The 25815-nt window shown below is 42.0% G+C and overlaps 1 protein-coding gene across 1 annotated transcript in view; it reads right to left on the reverse strand.

The window, feature by feature from the left end:
* Positions 1-20830, reverse strand: part of LOC129701443 (regulator of G-protein signaling 14-like) — a 78976-nt gene extending 58146 nt beyond the window's left edge. The window contains exon 1 of the mRNA XM_055642620.1: positions 20221-20830. Coding sequence (XP_055498595.1) covers positions 20221-20326 — 106 coding nt within the window. The 5' untranslated portion in view covers positions 20327-20830. The remainder of the gene's footprint in view (positions 1-20220) is intronic.
* Positions 20831-25815: the final 4985 nt, after the last annotated feature.

Genomic DNA, 25815 nt, shown 5'->3' on the forward strand with positions numbered 1-25815 from the left:
TTGAAGTCACTTTCCAGATGCACGAAAACAATGAATCTGGAGCTCTGGGAGAGTCCTGCTGTACCCCAGGCACTGCCCTTGGATAAGATGGTACATCTGCCCATTTTAAGGGGTAATAAGGAAATGTAATTTAGTTTAGTTTAGAGATACAGCACAGAAACAGGCCCCTTGGCCCACCAAGTCCACAACAACCAGCGGTCTCCACACATTAACACTATCCTACGCACACTAGGGTCAATTTACACTTATACCAAGCCAGTTAACCTACAAACTTGAATGCCTTTGGAGTGAGGGAGGAAACCGAAGATCTCAGAGAAAACCCACACAGTCACGGGGAGAAGGTATAAACTCCGTATAGACAGCACCCGTAGTCAGGATCGAACCGGTTCTCTGGCGCTGCAAGCGCTGTAAGGCAGCAACTCTACCCCTGCACCACTGTGCCGCCCCATGAGGGTATGATTGAACAAGAGCAGGGAGTTCTGCTTTGATACAGTTCTATGTAAGCGCTACTCTTCATGTTTGCACCAACCACATTAACTTACATACCCAACTTCCAGAAAACCTCCAGAATGTTTGCAATGATATGTGTGAATGCATAACAATGAGTCACCAAAAATACCCACATATTTTGCCAACAAGTACACACCTTTTCACCCTGTGCTAGAAATCCTGATTTGTATAAAATCCTGAGGTGCCTAAAATCATGAGAAGAATAGATGCTCATAGGACATAGGTTTAAGGTGAATGGGAAAAGATTGAACAGGAATCTATAGGGAAACATTTTCACACAAAGTGTGGTGGGTGTATGGAACAAGCTGCCAGAGGAGGTAGTTGAGGCAGGGACTATCCCAATATTTAAGAAACAGTTAGACAGGTACATGGATAGGACAGGTTTGGAGGAATATGGACCAAGCACAGACAGGTGGGACTAGTGTAGCTGGGACATTGTTGGCCAGTGTGGGCACATTGGGCCGAAGGGCTGTATCTGTGACTATGGCTCTATCTGCTCTCCCCTTGTTCTAAACCACGTGACAATCCAGGAGCAAATGGTGAGTTAAGGTAGAGCAACAAATTATATGCTGATGATATCCTTTTATATATTACTAATACACAAACGAGTATACCCACCTTATTAACACTAATTAAGGAATTCGGCTCTTTTTCAGGATATAGAATAAATTGGAATAAAAGCGAAATTATGTCTTTAAAACCACAGGATTCGAGACACTTACTAAAATTCCCCTTCAAAATTGCAACAGAAAAATTCAAGTATCTGGGTATTCAAATTACGAGAAGACACAAATCATTATTTAGTGCCAATTTTATACCACTATTAAATAAACTGAATGATACGATTAAATTTTGGAAAACGCTTCCGCTCTCATTGATAGGTAGAATTAACGCTATAAAAATGACTTTCTTACCACAATTAAAATATTTGTTTCAAGCGATCCCAATATATATTCCAAAATATTTTTTCAAAAAACTAGATTCCACTATCACTAATTTTATATGGGACTACAGAACACATAGAATTCAACGAAAGCATTTGTGCAAATCTAAAGAAGTTGGGGGTTTATCATTACCTAACTTTATGTATTACTACTGGGCAGTGCATATTAAGAACATAATGTACTGGCTGGATAGTTCCACTCAGCAGTTGGAGTGGATAAGAATGGAGAAAGAGGAGTGCTATCCGCACGATATAGGAACGATCCTGCTCTCACCGATAAAATTGAATAGTATAATATATAAGAAGAACCCAATTATTCACAATATAATAAGAATTTGGAAACAAATAAAAGTATCCTTGAAATTAAATAATTTATCAGTACTAACTCCACTATTGAACAACCCCGCATTCAAACCTTCTCTCATCGACAACGCATATCAACAATGGGATAGACTGGAGATTAGGAAAGTAGGGGATATGTATGAGGTGGGCAAACTGTTATCATTTCAACAATTAAAATTAAAATTTAAATTGAAGGATAATCAATATTTTAAATATATACAGGTATGTGACTTTATGAAGAAATATACACATAGATTTCAAACTATATTTTTAGATCCTTTAGAAGAAGCAATGAATATTAAGGCTGATTCACAAAAATTAATATCATACTTTTATAATAATATATTAAATAGAGAATCACCCTCAACAGAAGCATTAAGGGAAGATTGGGAACATGAGCTAATGATAAAGATCTCGAAGGATAGATGGGAAAAGTATTTGATGAATACACATAACTGTTCTATTAATGCAAGACATAATTTAAATCAATTCAAATTATTACATACACTATATTATTCAAAAACGAGGTTGAATAAATTTTATCCAAACGTCTCTCCCAGATGCGATAAATGTTTGTTTCAAAACGCTAATATAACACATTCATTTGTAGGATGTACAAAGTTGAATAAATTTTGGAGTGGTATATTTGATATATTTACAAAGCTTTTCAAGTCAAGAATAGAACTCAAAACGGAATGGATTATATTTGGAATAATAGGAGAAGATACCAATTTAAATAAAGATCAAAATGTTTTTTTTAATTATGGGTTAATAATTGGAAAGAAATTGATACTTAAATTTTGGAAAAATACAACCACACCAACTGTTAAAATGTGGATTAGGAATATGATGGACATAGCACGCCTTGAAGAAATGAGACTCCGACTAATAGATAAATATGACCAATTCTTAAGGAGTTGGTCTCCATTCATCGACTTTTTGGAATCATGTGATGCAGCGGTACCGTAAAGATTTCTGATTTCAGTTCATGACGCGGATAGATCTACATCTCCGAATACAGATTTGAAAAATTCTCTTTTAAGGGGCCTTCTCTTCTATTGCTACTTTCCACTTTCTCTCTTCCTTTTTTCTTTTTTATATACACACTTCATGTTTTTCTACTCTCTACCATCTATTTTTCCACTTTTTCCTCTTTCTATTGTTTTCTTTTTCTTGCCCTGCTTACTTCCTTCTTATAACATAAAACTAGAGGTTGTACATAGAATGGATTACGGTATTACATAGTTGGCACCTAAAATTAGGTTCCACTGTACTGTTTTGTGCTGTATTAACTTCTAATAAAATAAACCAAAAAAAAAAAAAAAAAAAAAAAAGAAAGTAGGCATGCGGGTGCAGCAGGCAGTGAAGAAAGCGAATGGTATGTTAGCATTCAGAAGAAAAGGATTTGGGTGTAAGAGCAGGGAGGTTCTACTGCAGTTGTACAGGGTCTTGGTGAGACCACACCTGTTGCGTACGGTTTTGGTCTCCTAATCTGAGGAAAGACATTCTTGCCATAGAGGAAGTACAGAGAAGGTTCACCAGACTGATTCCTGGGATGGCAGGACTTTCATATGAAGAAAGACTGGATAGACTTGGCTTGCATTCGCTAGAATTTAGAAGATTGCAGGGCATCTTATAGAAACATACAAAATTCTTAAGGGGTTGGATAGGCTAGATGCAGGAAGATTATTCCCGATGTTGGGGAAGTCCAGAACAAGGGGTCACAGTTTATGGATAAGAGGGAAGTCTTTTAGGACTGAGATGAGAAAATCATTTTTTACACAGAGAGTGGTGAATCTGTGGAATTCTCTGCCACTGAAGTTAGTTGAGGCCAGTTCATTGGCTGGATTTAAGAGGGAGTTAGATGTGGCCCTTGTGGCTAAAGGGATCAGGAGGTATGGAGAGAAGTTAGGTGTGGGATATTGATTTGGATGATCAGCCATGATCATATTGAATGGCGGTGCAGGCTCGAAGGGCCAAATGGCCTACTCCTGCACCTATTTTCTATGCTTCTATGTTTCTATGTGATGTATTTCCAAGTTTGAAACTCTGCAGCAGCCTGTGGAGGCAAGGATAGAAACAAGAAAAGCAAATCTGACCCAGACTCTGGGTTCCAACGTTGGAAAGGCACAAACAGCCAATATCAACCTCTTCCTCACCAAAATGCAGAGCTTGTTTTTCTTCAATATAGCCATATTGTTACAGACTGGTCAAGCAACAAGCTAGCACAATCATTCTCAAATTATCTAATTGAATCATGTAGACACCCATTTTTGCACGAATTGCATTTTATTCTGCTTGCATTCCCATCAATTCTCATCACAGATTCTAGTTCACCTCAACACTCGGAGCAGTTTATAGTGGCCATTAACCTACCAACTCACCTGAATTTGGGGTGTGGGTGAAATCCAGAGCACCCGTTTCATCCAAAATGTATGTAACTCTGTAACACCCACCCACCTGATACAACTGTGTGAACGTCTTAATTCCCTCCAGCACAACTCAATATTGCTGAGATGTGAACTACCTACTGGATGTTCTGTGGCAACTGACCAATCCTAAATACCTAAATGTGACAGCATTTCCTAAATCCATGATCAACTACACGGGCATCACAAACACCCACAATCTAATTGTTATGTCGTGTGTTACTTTGCAGTATCTGACTCCCTTTCGGATCGCATGTGTCCAATGACATGATCACAGTCAGGCAAACAGCCATGAGCAGCTGCCTGCTGCTACAGGACTTCCACAACCTGAGGCACATCGACGGGAAGGATGGATTTACCCTTGGTAACATGGTGTAATCTGATGGTGTAGCTGTGGAGAGTGATTTGAGCTGAGTAGTTTCACACTGCTGGGAGGAGGGAGGTGGGGGGGGGGGGGGGGGGGGGGGGGGGGGGGGGGGGGGGGGGGGGGGGGGGTGAGGTGGTCTAGAAATAGGGATTGTACTTTTTTTTTTTTTTAATAATATTTTATTGGAGGAAAAAAAATACAGTACATCTGACGTAGTGCATTAAATTTCCCTCCATTTTGTTTATTATGTATAATAACAAAATAACCCTTACCTACCCTCCCGAAACACCCCTTGGCAGCTAATGTGTTCACAATACAAACATATCACAAATACAAATGCACATTTTAACAATAATAAAGTAACAAAACAGAATAAAGGCAGATCCCCACCGACTGTCAAGTGCCTTCAAGGGATTGTAGTTTCAACATAAAAGGTTAACATTTAGACTGGAGCCAAGAAGAACTTTCTTCTCCCAGACTGGTGGCAAGTCATTGGGTTTTGCTATCCAACAGACTGTTGAGGTTCAGTCACTCTAAGATCAGAGATCTATGGAATCTTGCACATCAGGGGCATCAAGGGTTATGCGATTAGTGCAGGAAAGTGTTGCTGAGGAAACATATCGACCAGGAGCAAGCCTGAGGGGCCGAATGGCCTTTTCTGCCTTCTGTTTCTTAAGCATTATGTTTAAGAAGGAACCGTGTCCCACCGAACCTATGTCCACATACCTTGACTCCATCCTATCCCCCCTGGTTAAATCCCTCCATACCTATGTTCAAGACACCTCACACGCTCTTCATCTACTCCATAACTTCAGTTTTCCAGGCCCCCATTCCCTCATCTTCACCATGGATGTCCAGTAACTCTACACCTCCATCCCCCACCAGGAGGGTCTTAAAGTCCTCCGTTTCTTCCTCAACCGCAGAACCAACCAATCCCCGTCTACAGATACTCTCCTCTGCATAGCGAAGTTGGTCCTTACCCTTAACAACTTTTCGTTTGACTCCTCCCATTTCCTCCAAATACAAGGCGTAGCTATGGGCACATGCACAGGCCCAAGCTATGCCTGTCTCTTTGTAGGGTACGTCGAACAATCCTTGTTCAAGACGTACCATGGCCCCAACCCAAACTCTACCTCCACTACATCGGCGACTACAGTGGTGCCACCTCCTGCACCCACACACAACTCACTGACTTCATCCATTTCACCACTAACTTCCATCCTGCACTCAAATACACCTGGACCATTTCCGACATTTCCCTACCATTTCTAGACCTTACTATCTCCATCGCAGGTGATAGACTACTGACCGACATCTACTATAAACCCACTGACTCCCATGGCTATCTGGACTGCACTTCTTCCCACCCTGATTCCTGTAAAGACTCCATCCCCTATGCCCTATTTCTCCAGCTACGCTGCATCTGCACGCAGGATAAGGTGTTCCAAACCAGGGCATCGGAGATGTCCTCATTCTTCAGAGAACGGGGGTTCCCCTCTACTACTATAGATGAGGCTCTCACCAGGGTCTATTCTATACCCTGTAACTCTACTCTCACTCCCCATCCCCCCCACTTGTAACAAGGGCAGAATCCCCCTTGTCCTCACCTTCCACCCTACCAGCCGTCACATACATCAAATAATCCTCCAACATTTTTGCCACCTCGAACGGGATCCCACCACTGGCCTACATCTTCCCATCTCATCCCCTGTCTGCTTTCCACAGAGACCGCTCCCTCCGTAACTACCTGGTCAATTCGTCCAGCTGAGTTACTCTAGCACTTTCTTTCTATCTTCGGTGTAAACCAGCATCTGCAGTTCCTTCCTACACATACTCATGCGTTGAAGGTTTTCATTGTTCTTGCACCTGTGCCAGCAACTTGCAGAGGGATTGAAAAGGTCGGATGTCACAGGATTGGGGAAAATCATGAAGATTACTATTCCTCCCTAGCATAAGACCACATTGACAGTAAGGCTTTGGAAAATGACATATGAAGTAGATTTTCAAAGTCTACAGAAAGATTTATGCCAGTTGGAAGAGTAGGCTGAAAGATGGCAGATGGAGTTTAATGCTGATAAGTGTGAGGTTCTACATCTTGGCAGGACAAATCAAAATAGGACGTGCATGGTAAATGGTAGGGAATTGAGGAATGCAGTTGAACAGAGGGATCTAGGAATAAGTGAGCTGAAGGTGGAATCTCATGTAGATAGGGTGGTAAAGAAAGCTTTTGGTGTGCTGGCCTTTATAAATCAGAGCATTGAGTATAGAAGTTGGGATGTAATGTTAAAATTGTACAAGGCATTGGTGAGGCCAATTCTGGAGTATGGGGTACAATTTTGGTCGCCTAATTATAGGGAGGATGTCAACAAAATAGAGAGAGTACAGAGGAGATTTACTAGAATGTTGCCTGGGTTTCAGCAACTAAGTTACAGAGAAAGGTTGAACAAGTTAAGTCTTTATTCTTTGGAGCGCAGAAGGTTAAGGGGGGACTTGATAGAGGTCTTTCAAATTATGAGAGGGATAGACAGAGTTGACGTGGATAAGCTTTTCCCACTGAGAGTAGGGAAGATTCAAACAAGACGACATGACTTGAGAATTAAGGGACATAAGTTTAGGGGTAACATGAGGGGGAACTTCTTTACACAGAGAGTGGTAGCTGTGTGGAATGAGCTTCCAGTGAAGGTGGTGGAGGCAGGTTTGATTTTATCATTTAAAAATAAATTGGATAGTTATATGGACGGGAAAGGAATGGAAGGTTATGGTCTGAGTGCAGGTAGATGGGACCAGGGGAGAATACGTGTTCGGCATGGACTAGAAGGGTCGAGATGGCCTGTTTCCATGTTGTAATTGTTATATGGTTATATGGTTATATTTTATGGAAATAAATAAGTACTGCCTGGAACCTGAATTAGCTATACCATGCCAGTTTAAAGCCTCTAAACAAGAGCCTGACCATTATGGCAGCTCCTCCCTTACCCACCTTGCTCCCCCATCCACACAGACTAACATTGTCATGTTGGCAGGGTCGTAAGAAGCTCTGCCAACAGAAAGTATCTCACTTGCTATCTTTCTTTGAAAAGTTTACTTCCTTACATTTGCTGAGCACAATGCAGAATGAGTGCCTGTCATTCAGCTGTCAACCAGAAGGGGGCAGACTGTTTGAATCTGGGGTATCTCCATGTTTGAAGGTACACAAAATTGCTGGAGAAACTCAGCGGGTGCAGCAGCATCTATGGCGCTCCATAGATGCCGCTGCACCCGCTGAGTTTCTCCAGCAATTTTGTGTACCTTCGATCTTCCTGCATCTGCAGTTCCTTCTTGAACACTATCTCCATGTTTGAACTGAATGCTATAGTGAAAATTCACAATCAGCTCCTTGTGGACGACAAAACAAAAAGGAATGCAGAACAGTGTCGGGCCATTTCATCCAATATGAAATCAAAGGAATTAAATCAACTGAGTTGTTCCAGGTGCGACAGAGGTTCACCTGTATCTCCTCCAACCTCATCTACTGCATCCGCTGCTCTAGATGTCAGCTGATCTACATCGGTGAGACTAAGCGGAGGTTGGGCGATCATTTCGCCGAACACCTCCGCTCGGTCCGCAAGAACCTACCTGACCTCCCGGTGGCTCAGCACTTCAACTCCCCCTCCAATTCCCCGTCCGACCTCTCTGTCCTGGGTCTCCTCCATGGCCAGAGTGAGCAACACCGGAAATTGGAGGAACAGCACCTCGTATTCCGCTTGGGGAGTCTGCATCCTGCGGGCATGAACATTGAATTTTCCCAATTTTGTTAGCCCTTGCTGTCTCCTCCCCTTCCTCAGCCCTCGGGCTGTCTCCTCCCATCCCTCAGCCCTCGGGCTCCTCCTCCTCCTTTTTCCTTCCTTCTCCTCGCCACCCCTTATCAGTCTGGAGAAGGGTTTCGGCCCAAAACGTTGCTTATTTCCTTCGCTGCATAGATGCTGCTGCACCCGCTGAGTTTCTCCAGCATTTTTGTGTACCTTAAATCAACTGATACCTCTGTGTCTTCCCGACTCTCAGTCTGTAGAAGGGTCTCCACCCGAAACGTCACCTATTCCTTCTCTCCAGAGATGCTGCCTGCGCCGCTGGGTTACTCCAGCAGTTTGTGTCTATCTTTGGTGTAATCCAACATCTGCCGTTCCCTCCTATACCTAAATCAACTGCCTATGTTGCACAACATTTCTACTTCCTCAGAAGACTAAGAACATTTGGCACTTCTCCAAAGACTCTCAACAATTTCTACAGTTTCACCATAGAGTCATACATTCATACAGCATAGAAATATGCCCTTTGGCCCAACTTACCCTTGCCGACCAAGACGCCCCATCTACACTCATCCCACCTGCCCACGTTTAGTCCACATCTCAGATAAAAACTTTTCCCTTCCAGGTACCTGTACACATGACTTTTAAATGTTGTTATAGTATCTGTCTCTACTACCTCCTCTGGCAGCTTTTTCCATATACCTCCCACCCAATGTGTAATAAAGTTGTTGCCAGGTCCCTATTAAATCCTTCCCTCTTACATTAAACCCATGTCCTCTGGTTCTTGATTCTCCTACACTGGGTAAAAGTATCTGTGCATCAATAGACAGTAGGTGCAGGAGTAGGCCATTTGGCTCTTCGAGCCAGCACCACCATTTAATGTGATCATGGCTGATCATCCCCTATCAGTACCCCGTTCCTGCCTTCTCCCCATATCTTCTGACTCCGCTATCTTTAAGGGCCCTATCCAGTTCCCATCTACCCTATCGATCTTATACACCATCATAAGATTACCTCTTATCGTCCTGCAGGTCAAAGAATAATGTCAAAGCCTGCCCAGTCTCTACTTATAGCTCAACCTCCAAGTCCTGGCAACGTCCTTGTAAATCTTCACTGCATTTTTTTTCCCAGCTGAACAATCTTTCCTACAGCAGGGTGACCAAAACAATAATGATACAGCAATAAAACATCCCAACTTCTATTCTCAGTACCCTGACTGACGAAGGACAATGTGCCAAAAGCCTTCTTGACCATTCTATCCTCCTGTGACACAATTTGCAAGGATCTATGTACCTGCACTCCTAGATCCCTCTGCTCTAGAACACTCCCCCGCGCCCTGACAATCAGTGTCAAGGTCCTGACCCAAAATACAACATCTCACACTTATCTGCATTAAACTCCATTAACCATTCCTCAGCACACATGCCCAACCAATCAAGGTCCTGCTGTGCCCCATATTAGGATGAAGTACAGCTTGGTCTGGCAAATGCTCTGCCTACGATCACAAAAATTGTAAAGAGTTGTGTGCGTAACCCAGTGCATCTTGCAAACCGATCTCCCCACCATTTACCTCACACTGTCTCAGGAAAGCAGTCAACATAATCAAGGCCCATCTACGCTCCAGTCATTCCCCTGTCTCCCCCTCTCCCATCGGGCCAAAGGTATAAAAGCTTGAAAGCAGGTCCCATCATATTCATGAATAATGTCTTCCATACTGTTCTCAGACGATTTACAAAACTCGGGTCATCACCTGATCTCCCAACCAACCTCAATGTGGCCCGTAATTTTTTACCCTGCAATTCCCTCATAGCGGTAACATTGTACTGCTGTAACCCTGCATTCTACACTCTAGTTATTTTCCTCTTCACAACCTGCTGTGCCTGTGTGTGACATGAGTGTATCCATTCTATGGTCCTAAGTTTAAGCCAAGATGTTAAGCCCTATCTGTTATGTATCTATAAGTACCCTCACTTCAGAGAGAGAATAATTTATCTACCTGCATTTCAAAGGTTAATTTACTTTGCTCCATTGGTCCTTTTCTGAATAGGTTCAGCTGTCAATAATCAAAATTTCGAGCAATGAGACACTGTCCCAGTCAAGCAGGAGATAGTTTCAGTAAGCAAAGCAGTTCAAACACAATTCCATTTTCTAATGAGGCACATTTAATTCTAATGATTACTTTCTACGCGAGTTGTTATTTACAAAGGATTTCCAAAACACAAAAACGCAATACATTCATATTAATATTTAATACATAGAATTCTCCAATTTTAGGTAACTAACCCAGAAACACTCCTCCTCCCCCCTACCCCTTTTTTCCCCATTCTCATCTCTGTGCCCAAACTGGATGTGCTCTCATTCCCCCCACCCCCACCCTCCACCCTCCCCCCTATATTCCTTCTTCTGGCTTCACATTTCACGCAACCTTGTCCTTATTTATATCTCACACATTTTGTCTTCCTTTTCTGGCCTTCGTCTAACCGTCTGGCAACCAAAAACCACGCTCATCTATAACAACCTATCACATGCCTGACTTTGACCCATCCTAGCACCTCTCTACCAGCTTTCTCTTCCCTACTACAATCAGTGTGGTAAAGGGTCCCACCCAGAAATGCTGCCTATCCATGTTCTCCAAAGAGATGACACAAAAAGCTGGAGTAACTCAGTGAAATTTCTACCTTCGGTGTGATCCAGCATCTGCAATTGCTACCCACACATTTTCTCCAAAGAGACGCTGCCTAACCTGCTATGTACCTCCGGCACTTTATATCTATTTTTTTGGATTTTGTGTCTTTTTTTCCATAACGTGTGACCACGCTCAGAGTCTACTCGCCATCACACTGTTGTTCTACTAATTGACATCATCTGTAGGCGATATTTTTAAACTACACTGCCCGGGCCAAGTGGATGGCGTGACTTGATTAGATTAATGTGGGCTTCCTCACAATCTTGATAAGATTAGTGTGGATCTTGTGGTTTATTTTGTCAGTTCTTGGAACCAGAGGGTCATATTCATAAAATAACCATATAACCATATAACCATATAACAATAACAGCACGGAAACAGGCCATCCCGGCCCTACAAGTCCGTGCCGAACAACTTTTTTTCCCTTAGTCCCACCTGCCTGCACTCATACCATAACCCTCCATTCCCTTCTCATCCATATGCCTATCCAATTTATTTTTAAATGATACCAATGAACCTGCCTCCACCACTTCCACTGGAAGCTCATTCCACACAGCTACCACTCTCATATTACCCCTAAACTTCAGTCCCTTAATTCTCATGTCATGTCCCCTTGTTTGAATCTTCCCTACTCTCAGTGGGAAAAGCTTTTCCACGTCAACTCTGTCTATCCCTCTCATCATTTTAAAAACCTCTATCAAGTCCCCCCTTAACCTTCTGCGCTCCAAAGAATAAAGCCCTAACTTGTTCAACCTTTCTCTGTAACTTAGTTGCTGAAACCCAGGCAACATTCTAGTAAATCCTCCTCTGTACTCTCTCTATTTTGTTGACATCCTTCCTATAATTAGGCGACCAAAACTGTACACCATACTCCAGAATTGGCCTCACCAATGCCTTGTACAATTTTAACATTACATCCCAACTTCTATACTCAATGGCAAAGTGTGACAATAATAACAGGACAGGGGGTCGATAGGGAGATGGTTGGTACAAAGGCCAGAGAGAAAAAGCTGAAGATGTGAGACAAAAGGATTGAAGAGTCGCAAATTGTGAAGCCAAAGGAAGGAATGTTTTTATCAAAATACTTTCATATTTCATCTTTTATCCTCGTATTGCCTTTTTAGTTACCTTCTGTTGTTTTTTTTAAATCTTCCCAACCCTCTAATTTCACACTAATCTTTGCAATATTATATGCCTTCTCTTTATGTTTTATGCTGTCTTTGACTTTCCTTGTCAGCCGACTGGAGTAACTCAGCGGGCCAGGCAGCATCGCTGGAGAACGACAACATTCTTCAGACACATTTTTTTTTCAGGTAGGGGGAAGAAGCCTGGGACCGAGGCGAGGCAGGGCAAAGCATGACAGGTAACATGCACTCACTGGTGAGGGGAGGTTGGTAGGTAGATGGTGGGAACAAAGTCCAGAGATAAAAACATTCCTTCCTTTGGCTTCACAATTTGCGACTCTTCAATCCTTTTGTCTCACATCTTCTGCTTTTTCTCTCTGGCCTTTGTACCAACCATCTCCCTATCGACCCCCTGTCCTGTTATTATTGTCACACTTTGCCATTCCCCTCCCCTCTTCTGACTTTTTTCCCTCACCCTAAAATCAGTCTAACCTGAAACATCGCCTACCCTTGTTCTCCAGAGATGCTGCCGCATCTGTTGAGTTATTCCATCACTTTGTGTCCGTTTGTGTAAACCAGCATCTGCAGTTCCTTGTCTCTATGGTCATACAGTCATCATGGTCATTATTGTATCTCTTGTAATGTCAAGATGATGGGCAAAGTGCAATGACCAGAAGCTCAACTTAATTAACAAGAAGCTTTTGAACCGAGGTTTGCTTCTGTTGCTGTGCAAGAAAACAAAGCTCAGCGGTCAGCCTTTCGAGTTGCATGTGGAAGTTCATAAGCTATAGGAGCAGAATCAGGCCATTTGCCCCATCAAGTCTACACCGCCATTCAATCATGGCTGATCCATCTTTCCTTCTCAATTCCATTCTCCTGCCTCCTCCCCATAACCCCGGACACCCGTACTAACCTATCAATCTCCACCTTAAAAAATATCCATTGACTTGGCCTCCGCAGCCTTCTGTGGCAAATAATTCCACAGATTCACCACCCACTGACTAAAGAAATTCCTTCTCATCTGCTTTCTAAAGGTACGTCCTTTTATTCTGAGGCTATGACCTCTGGTTCTAGACTCTCCCACTAGTGGAAACACCCTCTCAACATTCACTCTATCCAGGCCTTTCACTATTTGGCGAGATTCAATGAGGTCCAGTGAGTACAAACCCAGTGCCATCAAACGCTCACCATATGTTAACCCAATTATTCCTGGGATCTTTCTCGTAAACCACCTCTGGAAACCCTCCAACGCCAGCACCTTTCCTTAGATATGGGGCCCAATACTGCTCACAATACTCCAAATGCGGTCTGACCAGTGCCTGATAAAGCCTCAACAATACATCACCTTTTTTTATATTCTAGTCCTCTCAAAAAAAATGCTAGCATTTAGTTTGCCTTCCTTTCTACCGATTTGACTTGCAAATTAACGTTTTGGGAATCCGGCACGGGCACTCCTAAGTCCCTTTGTACTTCCGATTTTAGAATTCTATCCACATTTAGAAAACAGTCTACGCCTATATTACTATGACCAAAATACATGACTCCACACTTTGTACATCTGCCACTTCTTTGCCCACTCTCCCAACCTGTCCAAATCCTTCTGCTGAGTCCCTGCTTTCTCTATACCACCTGCCCCTCCACATATCGTCATATCATCTGCAAGCTTAGCTACAATGCCTTCAATTCCCTCATCCAAATCATTAATATACAGCGTGAAGAGTAGCGGCCTCAGCACTTGAATTTCAGGCATGTTGCTGATGTATTCCACTGTGAAGACTGATGCAAAAAACCCTATTAAATTCCTCTGCCATTTCTTCATTCCCCATTATCACTTCTCCAGCATCAATTTCAAACGGTCCAATGTCCACTCTTGCCTCTTTCTTACTCTTTATTTATCTGAAGGAACCTTTGTTATCCTCTTTTATATTATTGGCTAGCTTACTTTCATATTTCATCTTTTATCCTCGTTATTGCCTTTTTAGTTACCTTCTGTTGTTTTTTTAAAAGCTTCCCAACCCTCTAATTTCACAATAATCTTTGCAATATTATATGCCTTCTCTTTATGTTTTATGCTGTCTTTGACTTTCCTTGTCAGCCACAGTCACTTCAATCTATCCCTCGAATCTTTATTTTTCTTTGGAATGGAAAGATCATTCATTCCTCATTATGTATTCCTAATTATTCTCAAAATCCAAATTATTTCCAGACATTTCTGCCACTGCTGTTCCACTGCCATTCCTGCTAGGGTCCCTTTCCAGTCAACCTTAGCCAGATCCACCCTCATGCCTCTGTATTCCCCTTTGCTCAGCTGTAATACCAGCACATCCAATTTTATCTTTTCCCTCTCAAAATGCAAGTTGAATTTCATGACATTATTGTCACTACCTGATAGAAATTACTTTACCTTAAGCTCTCATATCAAATCCAGTTCATTACACAAAACTAAATCCAGAATTTCCTTTTCCCTGAAAGGCTCAACTGCAAGCAGCTCTAAGAATCCATCTTGTAGGCACTCTACCAATTCTCTCTCTTGGGACCCAGTACTAAACAGATTTTCCCTGTCACCTGCATATTGAAATCCTGCATTACCACCGTTGCATTACCTTTCTAGTGAATATCCATCACAATGTATGATATATTTTACCAAATGCATGCAAACAAAGCGTTCCATTGCCCCTCAGTGACAACGATAAACTAAGATGAATATTATATTATATTATATTACTTTGTTCTGAAGGGTAAACAGATTCATGATTAAAATCAAAGCAGGTTTCCTTCCTTCAGGATATTAATGGACCCTGAATGTTAATGAAACATACAAAGGTGAATTCATTTTATGCTCATTACAGGGATGTATCTAAAGCATTTGCAATTTAACTAGTGCATGTAGATAACATCATATCATTGATGGGAAACTGCTGCTAGACAGCAACTTTTAGTGGAAAATCGTGTCTAGATAAAAGTGCTGAGACCAATTAACGGCACATAATGAGAATTTATATATGGTGATTGCATTTAGAAAGTAAACATCTGAACTTAAACATCCTATTCACACTGAAACTGTTGAATCTACTTCCTCTCAAACCTTCACTTGAACCACACCTAAAAAAAAATCCAAATCAGTAGAGAAATTCTAGACAAACATGGTTACTCAACCCGACCCCATTTCAACAGTTTCTAACCACCTCCCAACGAAATGTTTGGTGGTGAAGTGGGTTTGTTAATGGACTCGTAATTCAGATAAATTTGAGATTAAATGCCACATTTTGAACTTAGTTGAAAATAATATACTGGAAATAAACTCTTGCCGTAGGTAAAATTTGCCTTTGCATATCAACTTAGGTTAAGGAAGAAAATGTGTTGTGTGCTGAGGTGTACCTCAGTATCTGTTTATCAAGCAGATTCTTAGTAATGTAAAACAAAAAGGCACAAAGTGCTGGAGTAACTCATTGGGTGAGGCAGCATCTCAGGAGAACATGGATAGGTGACGTTTAGGGTCTGGATCGACTACAAACTGATTGTGGGAGGTGGAGCAGTTGGGGGAGGGTGGGGGGAGGGGGGGGGAGAGGGGGGGGGGCTGGGGAGAGGAGGAAAGTTGGAAGAGATGGGGCAGGACAAAGCTTGGCAAGTAATAGGTGGATACAGGTGAGGTGGGTTTTTAACAGGCAGATGATTGGACAAAACCCAGAGATGAAAAGATAGGTGTGAGACAAAAGGATTGAAGTGTTGCAAATTGTGAAGCTAGAGGAAAGAATGTAGGTGGAAGGGGGGAAGGGGAAGGGGAAGGGGAAGGGGAGGTCAGATGGGGCACAGGAGAGAGAGTGGGGGAAAAGAAAGGGGAGCGTAGGGGAAGAAGCAGGAAAGGGAAATTTTACTTACCTAAAATTAGAGAATTCATACCATTGGGCTCTAAGCTACCCAAGTGGAATATGATATTTTATAAGTTTGCATGTGGCCATAATAGTTTTGTTTAGTTCATTATCGTCACGTGTACCAAGGTAGAGTGAAAAGCATTTTTGTTGCATGCTATCCAGTCAGTGGATTACAATCAAGCTGGTCCCAGTGCACAGATATAGGATAAAGGGAATCACATTTAGTGAAAGATAAACTTGTGTAAAGTGTGATTAAAGAGAGTATGCGGTTCTCCAATGAGGTAAATGGTAGGTTGCTTGTTGGTGATGCAAGATTGAGTTTGTGCAAAGTAATGGTTAAATTAATTCCTTTGGTTTCAAACTGGATGATATAACTCAGCACTGCCCTGTACACCCATGTTCTTTATCAAGGAATTGTGACAACAATTCATACATGTGGATATACTCCTTTCAAATAGCCACTCCTAAAGCCCACCTGTGCCAACACTTTCTTGTTTACAGTTGAGCCAAACTCCATTGTATGAGCGAGGGTAAGCAAGGGTTACTTGCGGTTTTAGAAATCGATATTCATACCGCTGGATTGTAAGCTGCCCAAATAAAATATGAGGTGTTGTTCCTCCAATTTTAGTGTGGCCTCACTCTGACAGTGGAGGAGGCCCAGGGCAGAAAGGTCAGTGTGGGAATGGGAAGGGGAGTTAAAGTGTTTGGCAACCAGGAGATCGCTTCAAGTCAATTTAAAGACTTGATTCTGAAGTAATGGCACTGGACCTGACTTTGAAGCAATGACTTTGGCTGACATGGCACAGATTATTATTTTTGATTTTTTTTAACATCCAAAACAAACATTGAACTGTCCGGGCCTCAACCAGAAAAGTCACTCATACCTTCTCTCCATGCTGCCCATCCCGCTGAGATATTCCAGCATTTTGTGTCTATCTATGGTGTAAACTAGCATCTGCAGTTCCTTCCTACACATTGATCTATCCTTATTTATTTTGATATGTACTGCCTTGAACTTTCAAATTTGTACTTAATTAGGAGTATGGGAATAGATAATATATTATTTTGGATTTCCCTTTACAAATCTTTACATAACTGTCAAAATATTGGAAGTAAATATGCTGAGATCAACAAATTATTCTGCTTCAACTAATTTATTTGGTGTTCATTTGTAAAATAGAAAACAAATCAGGTCTTTGTTACAATTGCTAGAGTGCATACATCAATTAAATTAAATTATTAACACTTTTTTTTTCATCAAACTGTGACTGAGGTGAAATCAATGCTTACTCATAAAAGTCTAAAGCTGCCATGAAAATGCAAGAAGGTCTAGAGAGGGTTACAGCATTAATAACTGTGTGGAATCAATGGATGCACCGTGTTTGAATTAAATGCACATCTGTCACAAAGGCAGATGTAAGCCAGTGGTCTGAACTCGATTCAGCTTTTAACTAATGAAACCCTGTGATACACAACATATCTTGACTTAATACGGGTGTCACCCATTCCTTCTCTCCAGAGATGCTGCGGGTCCTGCTGAGTTAGTCCAGCATTTGTGTTGGAAAGAACTGCAGATGCTGGTTCAAACCAAAGATAGACACAAAAGCTGGAGGAGCTCAGCGGGACAGACAGCATCTCTGGAGAAAAGGAACAGGTGACGTTTGGTCTCGACCCGAAACATCACCTATTCCTTTTCTCCAGAGATGCTGTCTGATCCGCTGAGTTGCTCCAGCTTTTTGTGTCCATTGAATGGTTATTTATATGTATTCCCTGCATCCCTTAAGTGGAGTGCACACTGAAACATCTGTATTCTCCGCAAACAGGCTGCGTCAGAGGTTTTGGTGAGACCACATCTGGAGTTCCAGGTAGAGCATTGGTCTCCTTACTTAAGCAAGGATAGGACAGGTTAGATTTGGATGTGCTGAAGTTTACACGTGTGGGAAGTCAGTTGATTGAAATATACAAGGAGACTGGAGTGTATTGCGGAGATGATGTTCCCATTTGTGAAATAATCAGGAACGGGGAGAATAATGGGATTAACTTAGATGGTACATCTTGGTCGGCATGGATGGGTTGTTGCAGTATGGCCTCTTTCTATGCTGTGATGCTACGCACAGAGTCATCATAAGGTCATAAGTGATAGGAGCAGAATTAGGCCATTCAGCCCATCAAGTCCTCTCCATCATTCAACCATGGCTGATCTATCTCTCCCTCCTAACCCGTTTTTCTGCCTTCCCCCCATAACCACTGACACCCGTACTAATCAAGAGTCATACTCACACAGCACAGAAACAGACCCTTTGGCTCAACTTGCCCTTGCTGGCCAAGATGCCTCACCTACCCTAATTATATTTGCATGCATTTGGCCCATATCCCTACAAACCTTTCATATCTATCTATCTGATCAAGCACCTTATAACTTTCACCATAATAACTGCCTCACTACTTCCTCTGGCAGACATGAAATGCTGGAGTAACTCAGCGAAACAAGCAGCATCTTTGGAGAGAAGGAATGGCTGATGTTTTGGGTCGAGACCCTTGAAACGTCACCCATTCCTTGTCTACAGAGATGACGCCTGTCCTGCTGAGTTACTCCAGCATTTTGTGTCTACCTTCGATATAAACCAGCATCTGCAGTTCTTTCCTACTTCCTCTGGCACCTTGTTCCATATACCCATCACCCTCAGGTTTCATGTGGAAAACATTGCTCCTCGGGTTACTGTTAAATCTTTCCTCTCACCTTAAATTTATCTCCCCTACTCTGGTTAAAAGTGTGCATTTGCCCTATCCATTCCAGCATTTACCCAGCTCTTCCATAACATCTCTCCATTCCATGACATGACATCCAAAGAAGAAGTTGGTTCCTATTTATGGGCCAATGCAGTGGGAATAAATATGGGGTATTGACAAATTGCAGATAAGGAAATCTGAAATAAAAACAACGGATGTGTTGCACGCAGCAGGTTAGGCAGCATCTATGGAGGGAGAAACAAGTTTCAGGTTGAAGACCTCACATCAATACTGCGAAAAAGGGAAAGTAAGTTTGTCTTAAGTTGCAGAGAGGGAGGGGTAGGATGAAGGAAATATCCTTTGTAGGGTGAGAGCAGATAATGACAATGCCATCCAGATAAACGATCAATGAGGGAAGTTACAAAGATCACAAGGAAAGTGGCGTTTAAACTGTGCATCTCAGAAATATCGACTAGGTTCAAACCCTGATCTTTATTTTCAACTTTATTTTTTCCGAGGAGCAGAATTCAGATCAATGAAACACAATAATGAAATTCAGATGAAGATACCTTTGAGCAAAGTTACGAAGTACATTTTGTCAAAAAGTGTCGATATACGAATTACAACAATACTGTATATAATGGGTGATCAGGACAATTGCCATCATAAATCAACAGCTGTTTGTGGGCTGGAGTATCAGCTATGGTTAATTAGGTTAAAATTCCAGTGAAATTCTCAGTGGTTCACCAGCAGCCAAACATCTGAATCACCACATAACCTGGTGCCTGTTGAAGGAGTAAGAGGGTTGTCCTGGGCGGGCTCAGTGGCTACGTTAGGATAAGATAACTAAAATTCAGCTTCTGCTCTATTTGCAGGTATTTACGCAAACCTGGCCTCTCTGAACAAAGGCGGCACAATGGTAGAGTTGCTGCCTTACAGCACCAGAGACCCGGGTTCGATCCTGACCACGGATGCTGTCTGAACAGAGTTTGTACATTCTCCCTGTGACCACGGGTTTCCTCCCACTCCTACTGCAAAGGTTGTAGGTTAATTGGCTTCTGTAAATTGTGCGTTGTCCTTGGTGTATAGGATAGTGCTAGTGTATGGGGTGATCGCTGGTCAGTGCGGACTCAGTGGTTCGAAGAGCCAGTTTCCAGGATGTATCTCTAAAGTCTAAAGGGTGCATAAAGATTCTCTGCTGTCAGTCCGGGAGTTGAGAACAGGCGAAAATAACAGAGCCCATCTGAAAGACTTGGAGTTATGGTGGTATCACAGAACATTGGTCACCACAGTGTTTGAGGTGCTCTAAACCTGAACATTTGTACCTGTTTTCAACAATCTTTCTTCTTTAACCCCAAATACCATGACATTCACATTTCTCGGTCCTACCACAAATGTTGTTCATCGCTTGTCTCCAAACCAGTATACTAACCTCCATCTGATATGGCGGTTGCCTGGAAAAAAAAACATAGAAGATGATGAGAGTATTTTTCTCCCGCACTAGAAAGAGTTGAACATACAGTTTTGTTAAACGGCATTCATATACTGTACATACCAACACTTGGTAACATTAACCTGGTTAACATATGATGAGCGTTTGACGGCATTGGGCTTGTACTCGCTGGAGTTTAGAAGGATGAGGGGGACCTTATTGAAACTTACTGATTGGTGAAAGGCCTGCATAGAGTGGGTGTGGAGAAGATGTTTCCACTAGTGGGAGAGTCTAGGACCTCCAGAATTATGGCTTCAGAATGAAAGGGTGTTCCTTTAGGAAGCAGATGAGGAGGAATTTCTTTAGTCAAGGGTGGTGAATCTGTGGAGTTCATTGCCACAGAAGCCTGCCGAGACCAAGCCAAGTTAAGGCAGAGATAGATAGATTCTTGATTAGTGTAGGTGTCAGGGGCTACGGGGTGACGGCCGGAGAATGGGGTTAGAAAGGAGAGATAGATCAGCCATGATTGAATGGCGGAGTAGAATTGATGGGCCAAATGGCCTAATTCTGCTCCTATCATTTATGAACCTATGAACTTAAGAACATCAGTGCTAATTATAAACATCAGTGCTAATCCCTCAGGTGTGATGGTATCACTTATAATGCAGATAAACAATCTGGATATTCCCTTTCACAAAATACATCCTCAAATGAAAAGTCGATTTCATTGACAAATCTTCGGGCGGCAGAATTACAGCGCAGTCAATACAGCTGCCTCACAACTCCAGTGATCTGGGTTTGATGCTGACATCCAGTGCTGTATGTATGTATGGGGTTTGCACATTCACCCTGTGACTACACGTGGATTTCCTCTGAGTGCATCAGTTTCCTCCCACACCCCAAATGCTCGCTGGTAGATCAAAAGACCATGGCAAATTGTGAGTTGGGAGGGGAAGCTTCATGGGCATCAGAGAGGAAATAGTTTGCTGGGGAATAAAAGGGAATAGTATTGATGATTGTACTCTGATAATCAGCATAGACTCGATGGGCCAAATTGCCACTTTCTGTGTCATAACAATACAGATATAATGTGAGTATGTAATATAACTAAAGGCCCTTTCCCACTTTCACGACCTAATTCACGACCTTTTTTACTCTTGGACATTTTTCATCATGCTAGAGAAACGCCTCAACCTGCTTGATGCCACGAGTACCTACGACTATCATCACAACCTGTGTACAACCTCATGACGACCATGCTGCGAGTATGAGTCAAGGGCAAACTTGGCAGAGGTCGTGAATTAGGTCGTGAAAATGGGACAGGCCCTTAAAAAGTTGCTCCTCAGATCCTTTTACCTCTCATCTTAAAACTATGTCCTCTGCTTCTTGATTGCCCTACTCTGCGTAAAATGACTACATTAACCCTATCTATTCCAGCATTTACACAATCTGTTCCATGACAACATGACATCAAAGAGGAAGTTGGCTCCTGTTTATGGGCCAATGCAATGTAATATTGGGAATCAACAATGTGAATATCCATACCAAGAATTGGGAACAATGGATGAATTAAGGAACACTTTTTTTATTATGCCATAAAAAAGAACCGCAGATGCTGCTTTATACCAAAGATAGACACAAAGTGCTGGAGTATCTCAGCGGGTCAGGCAGTACGTTTGGAGGAAATGGACAGGTGACGTTTTGGGTCAAGACCCTTCTACTATTTTTTATTACTGGGGCTGAAATGGTTAAATGCAATTTTGATTGGGATCATGAGAAGCACTAAAAGGTTTAGTTTGGATATTTAAGAACAGAAAGAAAATTAGCATGCAAAAATTAAAGGAAAAAAATATTGTTTCTATATAACCTCCCTGCAGTAATCAGACACCATTTCTTCTTAAGCACACAGTCTGTCAGTTTCACCGCGGGTGGCCATTGAAATAAATATAGAACAGCTTCTATCAACACTTGAACAATTATACTCTGTTAAACAATGTAACATGCAGCCTTTAATATTTTTACATTGCATTACCAAACATAAACTTATAGCTATTAATAAAATATTCATTTTTGAAAACCCTCTGGGGAATAATCTTTATTATTCAAACTCTTAAGTTGTCCAGCCCCTAGTTCATTTACCATTGACACCATTGTCTTAAAAAAAAACTTTTCTCTCACACAAGGTTTGTTGAGGATGCACCTATCGTGGTGCAGCAGAACTACTTGCATGTAAAATATATAATGTCTAAAATGTTGACAGTTTCTGTCACATCATATAAATCTTATTAGTAACATTAAGGTGAATGTCTGTGGGTTAAAGATTAGGGTTAGGGTAAATGGATTGGAAATTGGGTAAGAATTTATGAGTCATGTGAATGTTGATGCATACAATGATCTTTGTTCAGTCTCCTTTCTCCGACAGGTAACCTGCTGTATCGTCTTACGTCATAATTCTGTGCAAAAATGAATATTCATGTTTTGCTGCCTTTTAATAATGTATCAATTCTGAATCCATTGGAACAATGTCTCAAAAAGGGTTCCGATCGGAATATCACTTATCAATGTTCTCCAAGGATGCTGCCTGACCCGCTGAGATACTCCAGCATTTTTGTGTCAATTTTTGGAGAAATAAGGTCCTGGCCTTTAATTACTGGTCACCATGAATGTCCACAGCTACAATCCAGCTGTAGCAGTGATTGAAGATAGACACAAAAAGCTGGAGTAACTCAGCGGGTCAGACAGCATCTCCGGAGAAAAGAAATAGATGATGTTTCGCCTTGAGACCCTTCCGGAGATTACAGAGAATCTATCACTTTCTCTAAGTTTTGAAAGTAGAATTTTAAAAGTAGTTCTACCGCTTTGCAGGGGTTATTGAAGATGGTGAGCAATTTCTCCCAGTGGATCAGGACCCAATGATTGACAGTTTGGACATATCAGGTGAAGAATGATCATGGTTGGAGGGCTTGGGGAAAGAGGAAGTCTCCGATGTGATCAACACAGAGAGCAGTAAGGCCAATACATCAGCAGAAGTCGGAGGCAAGATGTACAGTATTTAAAAATTGCCCACGTAACACCCTTGTACAAAAAGTGGTGTTGGGATAAAACAGCAACTCCAGGCCAGTTAATTCAGCAGACTTAGCAGTCAATGAATTAGATATAGAACGAATTAGCAGTTATTAAAACAGATATAGATTGATTAGAGAAAGCCAGCATGGAATTGTCAAAGGCAAATTGTATCTAGCAAACTTAGGAGAGTATTAATTGATCATATTAGTCAGAGGGTTGATGAGGTGATTGTAATTGATGTGGTATATACAGACCAAAAGGCATTTGATGATATTAATGAGTATCATCAAAGTTGAATCACATAGAAAAAAAGATTATATGGCAACATAAACACCAAATTGAATAAATGTGTGGAAGCAGAGAGTAGGAGGGAAAAAATATTTTTGAATTAAAGGACATTGTACAATGTAGCCTCCTGATATTAGAACCAGGACTGCTACATAACTAATATATATATATATATAGATATATAAATGACTTGGGTGTAAAGCCACAATATCCGAATGTGCAGATGACACAAAACATGGAGGCTTAGTGGATGGTGAAGAGGGTAGAAATAGATTTCCGAGAAATAGAGGCTGGCTGATGAAATAAGTGGATGAAAAGCAGATGTAATCTCTCGCTGATAAATGTGAAGGATTATATTTTCATACATAGTAAGAATGAGAAGAGGCAATGTAAGCAAAATTCTAGAAGGGATAACAGAATGGGGGGTGGGGGGGTGAGGAGAGAGCAAATGCAAAATGTAATGCTGATCAAGGGAACAGTCCATTGTTGGCAGTGGGCTAAGCAATAGCGAGTTATACAGACAATGAAACACAATAGGATGACAGTGAAATTAGTATGACGATTAGGGTGGGGGGAGGGACAGAGAGAAAAGGGGATGCAAGGGTTATTTGAAGTTAGATAAATCAATATTCATACCGCTGGGGTGCAGACTGCCCAAGCAAAATATGAGGTTCTGTTCCTCCAATTTCCGGTGGTTCTCACTCTGACCACGGAGAAGGCCCAGGACAGAATGGTCGGATACAGAATGGGAGGGGGAGTTGAAGTGTGAAGCCACCGGGAGATCAGGTTGGTTAATGCGGACCGAGCGGAGGGGTTCGGCGAAGCGATCGCCAAGTGTACGCTTGGTCTCACCGATGTAGATCAGCTGACACCTAGAGCAGTGGATGCAATAAATGAGGTTGGAGGAGGTGGAGGTGAACCTCTGCCGCACCTGGAATGACTACTTGGTCCTTGTATGTAGTCAAGGGGGGAGGTAAAGCAACAAGTGTAGAATTTCTTGCAGTTGCAAGGGAAAGTGCCCAGAGAGGGGGTGGAAAGGGACGAATGGATCAGGGAGTTACGGAGGGAGCGGTCTCTGTGGAAAACAGACAGGGGAAGAGATGGGAAGATAAAATGTTTGGCAACCAGGAGATTGCGTAGGCCAAGGCGGACTGCACGAAGGTGGAACGACTCATTGGGTCAGGCAGCATCTCTGGAGAGAATGGATAGGCAACTTTTCAGGTCGGGTCTATAAAATTGACCCTATGTTATAGGAAGGGATTGGGAAAATGGGATAACATAGACCAAAAATGTCACCTATCCATGCTCTTCAGAGACGCTGCCTGATCCGCTGAGTTACTCCAGCACTTTGTGTCTTTTTTTGTAAAGCAGCATTTGCAGGCTTCTTGCATCCACTGAAAATAGATCAGTGGCTCAATAACAGTGCCAGTCAGAGTAGAAATTGGAACATAGAGATCAATATAACCAGCTGCATGACGCATTAATTATTTAGGGATTATCTTAATTTATATTGAAGAGTTTTTTCTTAAAGCAACATTTGCTTCAATAGTAAAGTGAATTACAATTGCATTCAAGAGCATTTCCTGGATCAAAAACGTAACTGACCAACTGGGGTGACTGGGGAATGAATTGGCTTCGACTAGCACTCTGCAGTGAGACAAGAATGATTATGATTGCCTTGCGGTAAGCACTTCTAGGGAAGTGAACATTACATAAGGTGTTTGAATTTGCAGCAATTCCAGACATCGTGCATCACTTCATGTTATGTAAGTGCCATCAAAATGGAAATTTCCTCCCATTGTCTCAAGCTAGATGGAGGCCCTGGACTGGGGGGGTGGTTCAAATGCACCCTGATGTCGGACTCCTGATAGAGTCCAGAGGCACAACACAAAAATATTACAATTCCTCATAAAGTCCTTTGGTTTGAATGGAAGGGACAAGCAATTAAACATACAAATTTTAATAAAAGATTGTGGAAAAAAGATATCTGTGCAAAAACATAATTGAATTGCTTGGTCTCTATTCCATGGATGAGGGGAGATCTTATAGAGGTGTACAAAATCATGTGAGCAATAGATCGTGTAGATACACAGTCTTTTACCCAGAGTACGGTAATCGAGGACCAGAAATACATAGGTTCAAGGTGAAGGGGAAAAAAATTAATAGGAATCCGAAGGGTAACTTTTTCCACACAGAGGGTGGTGGGTGTATGGAACATGCTGTCAGAGGAGGTAGTTGAGG

The sequence above is a fragment of the Leucoraja erinacea genome, chromosome 11 (assembly GCF_028641065.1).
Source record: "Leucoraja erinacea ecotype New England chromosome 11, Leri_hhj_1, whole genome shotgun sequence".
In the NCBI taxonomy this organism is placed as follows: Eukaryota; Metazoa; Chordata; class Chondrichthyes; order Rajiformes; family Rajidae; genus Leucoraja; species Leucoraja erinaceus.